General features: G+C 47.5%; 1 protein-coding gene across 1 annotated transcript in view; it reads right to left on the reverse strand.

Annotated features, from left to right (window-relative positions):
* Positions 1-10,535, reverse strand: part of SPINT2 (serine peptidase inhibitor, Kunitz type 2) — a 32,061-nt gene extending 21,526 nt beyond the window's left edge. The window contains exon 1 of the mRNA XM_053604675.1: positions 10,108-10,535. Coding sequence (XP_053460650.1) covers positions 10,108-10,213 — 106 coding nt within the window. The 5' untranslated portion in view covers positions 10,214-10,535. The remainder of the gene's footprint in view (positions 1-10,107) is intronic.
* Positions 10,536-10,834: the final 299 nt, after the last annotated feature.

The following is a 10,834-nucleotide window of genomic DNA, read 5'->3' on the forward strand; positions in this document are numbered from 1 at the left end:
GGTCCCATATGCCGGAGGTGGCAGGTTCAAACCTAGCCCCAGCCAAAAACCAAAAAAGAAAAGGTATCATTAAAGCCACTTGGAATTATAAAGATAATGGCCAAGAGAAAATTATTTGCTATATAATCCCAAGACATTTGAAAATCTTACACCTTGGCATCAAAAAGCAAAGAAAGCTCTGAAGAGTCATTTAAGAGTTTCAAAGAACAGGCTTGGGCACCAGCTCAAGCAAGCTGAGGTATGAGCCACATACACCTGAGCTGGTAAGTTCGAATCCAGCCCAGGCCCGCCAAACAACAATGATGGCTGCAACCAAAAAATAGCCAGGCATTGTGGCAAGGCGCCTGTACTCCCAGCAACTTAGAAGGCGGAGGCAGGAGAATCTCTTGAGCCCAGGAGTTGGAGGTTACTGTGAGCTGTGATGCCACAGCACTCTACCCAGGGCGACAGCTTGAGGCTTTGTTTCAAAAAAAAAAAAAAAAAAAGTTTCAAAGAACAGGAACAACTATTGTCACATCCACACAGCACTTGGTGTTCACAGACCTAAAACAGCTAAAAATTCACCACCAAAATATCTTGTTTGTGCTGGCTAAATAACGTATGAGACATCCACACAAGGGAATACGCAGAACTGTTAAAAATACACAAATGTGTACGTGCCAGTATAAAAATAAGTCTAAGACTATGAAGGGAAAAAAGCAAAAGAATGTGTGTGCAGGTGTGTATATATACATATTTTTTTTGAGACAGAGTCTCACTCAGTGGCCCTGGGGTTGAGTGCCATGGCGTCATATGTCACAGCAACCTCAAACTCTTGGGCTCAATCAATTCTCTTGTCTCGGCCTCTCAAGTAGCTGGGACTACAGGTGCCTGCCACAACACTTGGCTATTTTTTTAGAGACTGGGGTCTCGCACTTGCTCAGGCTGGTGTCAAACCTGTGAGCTCAGGCAATCCACCCGTCTTGTCCTCCCAGAGTGCTAGGATTACAGGCATGAGCCACCACGCCTGGCCCTATATGTATGTGTGTGTGTGTGTGTGTATATACACACATATATATTGTATATATAATATATATTATACATATATAATTATTTTTTCTAAACTTTTAATTTAGACACATGTATGAAACTACTTTTAGGGAAAGGAACTAGGAGGGAGATGCATCTTCTCAATTGTTACGTGAAAAAAACATTAAAAAAAGAAGAGGAGGGGAGAATGTTTTTCTTTTTTTTTTTTTTTTGTTGAGACAGAGTCTCTAGCTGTTGCCCTGGGTAGAGTGCTGTGATGTTACAGATCACATAAACTTTAAACTCTTGAGCTTAGGGCGGCGCCTGTGGCTCAGTCAGTAGGGCGCCGGCCCCATATACCGAGGGTGGTGGGTTCAAGCCCGGCCCCGGCCAAACTGCAACCAAAAAATGGCCGGGTGTTGTGGCAGGCGCCTGTGGTCCCAGCTGCTCGGGAGGCTGAGCCAAGAGAATCGCTTAAGCCCAGGAGTTGGAGGTTGCCGTGAGCTGTGTGAGGCCACGGCACTCTACCGAGGGCCATGGGGCGAGACTCTGTCTCTACAAAAAAAAAAAAAAAAAACTCTTGAGCTTAAGTGATCTTCTTGCCTTAGCCTCCCAAGTAGCTGGGACTACAGGTGCCCACCACAACGCCTGGCTATTGTTTTGGTTAGAATTGTCATTGTTGTTTGGCAGGCCTGGGCTGGATTGGAACCCACCAGCTCTGGTGTATGTGGCTGGCGTCCTATAGGCAATGAGCCAAAAATGTTTTTCTTTTTCCTTAAAAAAAAAGTTTAAGGGATGAGCAAAGAAAAAATATTTTTAGAGCAGGGCCGTAGTTTGAGGACCCTTGCTATAGAGGATTGGGAAAACAAGGCAAAGCTCTGATGATTATGGAACCCATCATGTCCCTTAGGATTAGGGTGAAAGGTTGGGAATGTACAATAAGACAACTATCTTGAAGACATTATAAACACAGCTCAGCCCAAGTTGGAGTGAAGGTCTGTCTGCATTTGATTTATACCTGTCTGGATCTAGTTAGTATAATTGTTTTTTTTGCACGTTTGTTAGCAAAAAATCCCCTTTGTGACCTCTCTCCAGAGTTAGTTTCTTGCTGTGGAATGCACCAGTAATCCTGACACTACCTTGAAAATCCTTTGTCTAGAAAACAGCATTGGCTCCCAGTAACTTGAATTCACTTATGAATAATAAAATAGGAAGACACAGTCAGCTGGGCAGCACCTGTGGCTCAGTGGGTAGGGCACTGGCTCCATATACTGAGGGTGGCGGGTTTGAACCCAGCCCCGGCCGAACTGCAACACGGCACCTACTGACCTACCGAGGGCGATAAAGTGAGACTCTGTCTCTAAAACAAAAACAAACAAATTGAATTTTTATGAATACTGGACTAATAGAGGGACAAGGGGAACAAAGATGAAGAGAATGTCACATTTCACCAGGAAGTCCAACCAAACATGACTGACAGGACATGGGGAAAGGGAGCTATAGAAAGTCCAAAGTGCAACCTCAAGCCAAACAGGTGACACAACCAATTCAACTTTCAATCTTCATTGTTTTTCTGCTATGTGACTCTTTGTAAGGCCTCAAATGACTGGATCCCTTATCTTCACTAGAGCATGACAATGGCAAACCATCATAGCAATCAGAGAGATGATGAATTTAGAGGCAGAAAGTCTGAGGGAAAAAAAAACAAATACTATGGGGGCGGCGCCTATGGCTCAGTCGGTAAGGCACCAGCCCCATATACTGAGGGTGGCGGGTTCAAACCAGGCCACGGCCAAACTGCAACCAAAAAATAGCAGGGCGCTGTGGTGGGCGCCTGTAGTCCCAGCTACTTGGGAGGCTGAGGCAAGAGAATCGCCTTAAGCCCACGAGTTGGAGGTTGCTGTGAGCTGTGTGAGGCCACGGCACTCTACCGAGGGCCATAAAGTGAGACTCTGTTTCTACAAAAAAAAAACAAACAAAAAAAACAAACACTATGCTTTGGGTACCCATTTGTACTTCAAGTATCTTCTCCCCAGGGAAGAAACAGGCCATCTAAAAAAGTTCTGTGTAAGTGAAGAAGTACTGAATACCAGGGGGTAGACAAGGATGTTTTAATTCTAGGAAGTGAATTCCAAAGTTGATATTTATTTTATAACCAACCTTATTTTAAGGTGATCTATAAATTCACTTATATCTACATATTCAAATACTTCTGTTTCTAGTACTGAAAGTTACTAATTACCCATCTCTAGGTTTGGGTGTCTGGAAGTTGTCATTATCAGTACAAGTAGTTCAGAAACTTTAACCCTTAGGTATTTATGAGGAAAGAACTTTACAATGACAAATCCAACTTAAATGACAAGGCTCATAAAATCTTGGTATTTTAGATATTAAAATCTTGGTATTTGAGATATCAAATATTTAGATACAAAGGTTTACATTTCATAAACTATCAACACAGTGCAAAACACCAGTCCTATTCGCTGTCACCTCATATTCATCATTCAAACAAGGCTGTAAATTCTACTCTTGGCTCAATCCATAAGGAGAAATTGAACAGCCCATCAGACTAATGCAGGAGGAAACAGGCAGTTTCAAAGTCTTCCACAGAACTGTCACATTCACGAATCACAGATCAGTTTCAAAACTGATGAAAACAACTGGACCCTCTACCTAAGTGTTTTCAAACCTTTATTTCATTACAGGCTCCCTCCAAAGGGGCTTAGGGTTTTTGAACCTCAGCATGCATGTTCCACCATTTCTTCACAGGGCGTTTTCAAAAAGATCTTGTCAGAAACAACCCATGTAAAGACATCTGTAACCAGATCTTACAACAGCCATAATCCACACTCTAATGCTTCTAGGATCATCTGTGATTTTGCATTAGTCATGTGCCCAGTGGGCCAAGGCTTGTTGGGGTTATGGAAATCATTTCAGTGTGATCCCTGCAGGGCTCTCTCTCCCTCTCACATGAGTCATGGGTTAATCATCCCTCTGTTGGCCTTCCCTGTCAGCCTCAGTCAGCCTCAGATTGCTGCAAACACAAGCCTGGCTGTCTGACCAACTACCACCTTAAGACAAGCTTAAGGGTTTCAAACTCTGGTGATAAGTAAAATGAGAAACGAGGGGGAGGGTGAAAGGAGAGCTGTTTGCCTTCTCCATCACAGGCTGAGGGCTCAAGTGTCTACCAGAGTCAAGGAAAGTTTCTAGAGCCCTTTGGGACCACCCCCTCCCTTGGTGGGCCTAATGGCCAGGCCCACAACCCCTACCACCTGAAAAGCCCCCAAAAGCCCTATTACAGTACCAAGCACACCAAGCCAAACTGTGCTTTCCTTCTTCCCAGCCTCCCCGCCGGACACGTTAACTGTTTGCTTACTTTACTGTCTTTCACTCACTACAACATAACTACCATGGATAAGGGTGTCTCTTTAGTTCAGTGCTCTACTTCAAGAGCTGGAAATCGTGCCTGACATGTGGTAGGTGCTCAGTAAGTATCTGTTGACTAAATCAATAAGTATTTCAAACTCTCCTGGTAACAAAACAGCCTTGCCTCTTCTGTGGAGGACAAGAATAATCTAAGAGGTTACTGTGGAAAAGCCCCAGCTGGTCACCAACACCAGCTGCACTTTAGCTCTCTCATCTGTCACCTTACCACCATGGTCACAACCATTCCCAGGGATGAGGAGGAAGGGAAAGAAATAATAGTAACCAATAACAGCATGTTTACTGGAGATGTGCTGGAAAGCTCACCATTTAAAGTTCCGGGGAAGCTATAATTAATCCAAGCTGTTAATGGAAATTGAAAGGCTCTCAAAGGCATGTTGCTGGGCTGTCTCCCATGGAAAATTCCCAAGAACAATTAACAAATGACCATGAGCCAATTAACCATTAACACAAGGTTCTGATGCCCAAGGCGCTGTATAAAGTTATTGGCAATGAGAACTAACTTAACTCCTAAAGTAATTTTCAAGGTTTTATTCTAAAGAGGAAATACAGGATGGACATAAAGTTCATGCGCAAATTTATAAAACTGCACAGTAATTTTATGTCCATCTTGTATATTATCTGGCCTTGTATTATTCAAAATCACCTATCTCAGGCCCTCCAAATAGCAGGGATTTATCATGTAAGGAAAAGAGACAAATTGATAAAAGCGGCCAGATTTGGTGGCTCATTCCTGTAATCCTAACACTCTAAAAGGCCAAGGCAGAAGGATCTCTTTAGCTTAAGAGACCAGCCTGAGCAAGAGCAAGCCTCTAAAAATAGAAAAAATTAGCTGGGCATAATGGGGCACACCTGTAGTCCCAGCTACTTGGGAGGCTGAGGCAAGAGAATGGCTTAAGCCCAAGAGTTTGCGGTTGCTGTGAACTGTGACACTATGGCACTCTATCCAGGGCAACAGCTTGAGACTCTCAAAAACAAACAAACAAACAAAAAACCCAAAACAACAAAAACAAAACAAAAAAAAAAAAACTCTTCTTTTTTTGAGACAGACCCTTAAGCTGTCTCCCTGGGTAGAGTGCTGTGGCATCACAGCTCAAAGCAACCTCCAACTCCTGGGCTCAAGTGAGTCTTCTGCCTCCGCCTCCCAAGTAGCTGAGACCACAAGGACCCGCCACAATGCCTGGCTATTTTTTGGTTGCAGCCATCATTGTTGTTTGGCGGGCCTGGGCTGGATTCGAACCTGCTAGCTCAGGTGTATGTGGCTGGCGCCGAGCCTCCTTTTTTTTTTTTTTCAGACAGATCTTACTGTCAGCAGGTCCAGAAGGCGAGAATACATGGCATCATCATAGTTCACTGCAGCCTCAAACTCCTGAGCTTAAGAGATCCTTCTGCCTCAGCCTCCCAAATAGCTGGGACTACATGCACATACCACCATGCCTAGCTAATTTTTTTATTTTTTGTAGAGAAGGCATCTCGCTATATTCCTCAGGTTAGTCTGGAACTCCTGGTCTCAAGCAGTCCTCCCGCCTTAGCCTCCCAAAGTGCTAGCTAAGATTACATACATAAGTCACCACACCTGGCCAAACTTTTACACAAATGATTTCCAATTCTGGAAACTGTACAAGTCACATAAATGCTGTGTGAGGCTTCCTGGGAGTGGTCAGTTTATAATCTCTACGTGTTTTCCACTGCAGGTTGGAATTCTCATTGGAAGACTAAATCAGAGAGCATTCTCACCTAGTACAAGATCAGCTTTCCCTCACCTCTGTCTGCAGAAGGGCTGGAGTCAGGAAACTTTGCCAAGCTTCTAAATGTCAACGCATCCACCACCCTCCTTCCTACCTGCCTTCAACCACTTGGAGTTTCACCAACACATCCATCTTAGACTACATGATCCTTACCCAACACAGCCTGTTTTGTCCCTATCTCCCCTCCTCCAACTCCTGGGCCCCAAACATTTTTCTACCTTCTTACTGTAACCCAAATCTGGCTCTCCCCTGAGAATATGCCTGCAGCAGGTCTCCCTACTCCTTGGAGATGTTTCAACTCTTCTCCCCTAAGACTCCCAGCAGGAAATCTCAAGTCCTCAGAATACATCTTCACCACCTAACCTTGTGCATCATCTGCTGACCTAAATCATTCCTTCTCTCTTCTCCATTAATTTTCTCTCATGCATGGCCTGGCGTGGTGGCTCATGCTGTAATCCTAGCACTCTGGGAGGCCAAGGTGGGTGGATTACTTGAGCTAAGGAGTTCCAGACCAGCCTGAGACAGAGTGAAATCCTCTAAATAGAAAAATAGAAAAACTAGGTGGGGATTATGGTGGGCTCCTGTAGTCCCAGCTACTTGGGAGGCTGAGGCAAAAGGATTGCTAGAACCCAGGAGTTTGAGGTTGCTGTGAGCCATGATGCCATGTACTCTAGCCTAGGGCTAGAGTGAGACTGTGTCTCTAAAAAAAAAAAACAGTTTTTTTCTCTCACACTGATCTTATCACCATTCTTGGTGGGTGATCCTCTGGCCTTCTAGTTCCCTAACCTCTCCTCCAGTGATGATCCTGTTCTCCTCTCAGACCCTCCCTCTCATAGCCACCCCTAGACCTTCTCTCAATAACTGCAGCCTCTTCAAAATCTCAATTTAATGCATCTCATGCACTGCTCATTGTATCCTATCTTTCTAGTCCATTCTCTCCAGAACCTCAACTCCAACAATCTGTTGGTCCCACTACCTTCTCAGGCTCCCTCAGTTCCCTCACGTCTTCACACTGATTACATTCTTTTTTTTTTTTTTTTTTTGCAGTTTTTGGCCGGGGCTGGGTTTGAACCTGCCACCTCCGGCATATGGGGCCAGCGCCCTACTCCTTTGAGCCACAGGTGCCACTCTACATTCCTTTATTTTTTATTTTTTGGGGACAGAGTCTCACTATGTTGCCCCCAATAGAATGCTACTTTTCTTTCTTTTTTGGGGTGGGGGTTATAGTTGTCATTGTTGCAGGCTCAGGCTGGGTCCAAACTCACCAGCTCGTGTATGTGGCTGGCGCCCTAGCCACTGAGCTATAAGCGCAGAGCCTGATTAAATTCCTTGACCAGGCTGGGCACCTGTAGCTCAGCCGCTAGGGCACCGGCCACATACACCAGGGCTGGCGGGTTCAAACTCAGCGTGGGGCCTGCGAAATAATAATAACAACTACAACCAAAATATAGCCGGGCGTTGTGGCGGGCACCTGTAGTCCCAGCTACTTGGGAGGCTGAGGCAAAAGAATCATTTTAGCCCAAGAGTTTGAGGTTGCTGTGAGCTGTGACACCACGGCACTCTACCAAGGGTGACAAAGTAAGACTGTCTCAAGAAATAAATAAATTCCTTGACCAACCACTATAATCACTCCCTTCCACATTCTCTACCACTTCCCTCTCTCTCTATATTCATGTGATAGCACCTATGGATAGAGAAACGCCTCACTCTTAGTGGTTGACCTTGCTTCCTGAGAAAACTGAAGCAACCAGAAAAGAGTGGGGAAAAAAAAAATCAAAACTGCCTCCTGCCTCAGAGTATAAGCTGTTCAAACTTTCAAACAAACAGAACTTCTGATAAGTGAGGGCATTAGTTCACCAGCCAGACACTAGTACTTCAGAAAGGTCAGTAGGTCCAGCCAGCTACAGCAGTCAGGACGGCCACTCTGAACAGAGAAGGCCTCTACAGTCAGACCTGGCTTTGTCAAATACGACTGCTGTGTGACCTCAGACAAGGCCTGTAACTTCACTGCCGCACCAAGCTGTTTCAAGAATTAAACGACACATCTGAGTAAGCACCAAATGTACCACAGGTCAGGTAACTCAACGGTACATCTTAACATAATAGCTTAATTTCACAAAGTCCAAAAGGGCTGCCAAATTCTGGTTCAGACTGCAAGAATGGTCACCACCTACATGCCTGCTTCTTGCTCCCCTAGAGCTGAGCCTCCCCACCAACTCAATTTCTTTTCCCTGCCTCAGGCATGGGGAAATTAACTAGAAGTTGCCTCAGGTGTTGACTTGGCAGGCACACACCTCCTGCTTTCTCTCTTTTTCCATCAACCATGCTGGCGTATAAAGCCGCAGGCCATCAGCCTCCTGCCTACTTCTCCCACCTCCCACCCTCCTCCAATATTCTCCTCCCTCTTTCCTCCTCTAGTCTCACTGTCTGTCCTTCTCTGGAATATAACCAAGCCTGTTCCGGCCTCAAGCCTTTGTGATTCTTTTTTTTTTGTAGAGACAAGAGTTTCACTTTATTGCCCTTGGTAGAGTGCCATGGCATCACACAGCTCACAGCAACCTCCAACTCCTGGGCTTAGGTGATTCTCCTGCCTCAGCCTCCCGAGTAGCTGGGACTACAGGCGCCCGCCACAACGCCCGGCTATTTTTTGGTTGCAGTTTGGCCGGGGCTGGGTTTGAACCCGCCACCCTCGGTATATGGGGCCGGCGCCCTGCTCACTGAGCCACAGGCGCCGCCCTGCCTTTGTGATTCTTTACCTCAAACTGCACAGAGGTCTCTGAGGTCTTTGTGTGGCAGCTTCATCTTAGAGCTCAGATGTCACCCTCCTGAGAGACACCCCCCCACCCCCCTTACCCCCCTCCCGCCATCTAAGCTAAAGCCATCCCATCATCTTTCATTGCCCTGTGTACTTCACCCTGTTAATTTCTTAGTGATTTAATCTTGCAGCAAGGGCTATTTAAATGTTTGCTCATTGTCTCCGTCTCTCCCACAATACAAACTCCCTGTATGCAGGAAAGTGGCTTGTTTGAAGCAACTGTTAACACCAGTGCCAGCACCGTCCCTGACACTTAAGCAGGAACTCAGTCAGTTTTGCTGAATCTATGAATTCTTTCAAGAGAGCTCTTTTCAAAACCTGCTGGTACTTGTCTAGAGAAGTTAAGGTTATAATAACACTTGTTCAAAGAGACCTTCCAGGCCAAACTTAAGAGTGTGGAGTTTTAAATCACCATATCCACCACAGACCTCTAAGGGCCAATCCAAAGAATCCAACTGCAGCTGCTCAATGTCAGTACTTACACACCAAGGAGCTGTCCCCTTGGCAAAATGTCCTCCCTACCAACACTTGCTGCTTCCCCGTCCTTTGGATATCACTGAAAAACACTTCCTTCTTGGGCACCTACTCCAATGCAAGTGAACTAGAAAAGGTCCTGGAAAGCTTGATGCTCAATTTCCAAAGAGGTGGGGGTCGAGGCTTCGTCTCAGAGGCCAAAACGGCCACCAGGTCACCTAATCCAACCCACACCCTCTGCGGCCTAGCCTCCCTGGGTTTTCTTTGGCCGTGGAACTTTCCGCTGCCAGGAAGAGGCTGATCTTCAATACCAGCTCTCAACTTCTTCCTGCCACAGAAAAGACCAGTGCCACTCCTTCCTTGTCAACATCTCCCGTCTTCTCCCTCACCTGAAGGAAACTTTCCTACCCCTCGCTCTTCCGCCCGTCCTCACGCTCAAGGGCTCGTCTCAAGGTTCAATCCCCAGGACCGGCTCCACCACACCCCCTAACCAACCGCCACCAAATCCCCCCCAAGTCTCCTGCTCAGACCAATTTACTCCCAGACCCTGCCCCCTCCAGCCCTGCTTCCATCCTCTCCGCCATTCTTTTCTCCCCAGGACCCCCGCCGGGCCCTCACCGTGAATGCCGCGTTCTCCCTCGGCCGCCTGGGCCCCGGAGAGGAGCAGTGATGCCAGCAGGGCGAGGAGCGCCCGGCACCGCCTCTGCCCACACAGCTGCGCCATGACCCGCTCCACCGAGAAGCCCCCGCGAGGCCTCGAGCAGCAGGCAGTTGGGGTCTCGCGAGCAGGTGCGAGAAGACCCTCGCTGCGCACGCGCGCTGGAGGGTCTCAGGTTCAGGTGCGGGCGCTACTAGAGGGTCCGCAAGGTGCCGACCTTCCAGAAGCCCTTTTCTGAGACCTTCGGTGTGTAGTGCTTCAGTCCGCTCGTCACTTGCCCCTTTACCCCCAGCGGCACTCAGCAACTCTCTCCCCCTTTGGGAGCCCCACCGCACAAACGTTGAGCAGGGCGCTACGGCCAATGGCGGCCGCCCGCAAGCAGCTGCCGAAGGTGGCCGCGAGGGCGGGCAGAGGGCGGGGCACACCTGCCGAGGCGGGGCGAGCAGGGCGCAGGCGCAGAGGGTAGGCACCTGAGCGGCAGCTCCCCCGCCCTTGGCGCACCTGGACCCACTCCTGCTGCTGGGAGAAGAGGTGGGCCTTGCGTGGGCTTCACCCCGAATAGGACCTGGTGGGGTGGGGGTGCACCTCCGCATAGTGCCGGAGTTTCTGCCACCCTTATCTGTGGGCTGGGCGACGCAGTATGAGAGCTTTAGCTATTAGTTTGGACCTCAGGGTGGGAGGACTGGG

The sequence above is a fragment of the Nycticebus coucang genome, chromosome 10 (genome assembly GCF_027406575.1).
Source record: "Nycticebus coucang isolate mNycCou1 chromosome 10, mNycCou1.pri, whole genome shotgun sequence".
NCBI classification, from domain to species: domain Eukaryota; kingdom Metazoa; phylum Chordata; class Mammalia; order Primates; family Lorisidae; genus Nycticebus; species Nycticebus coucang.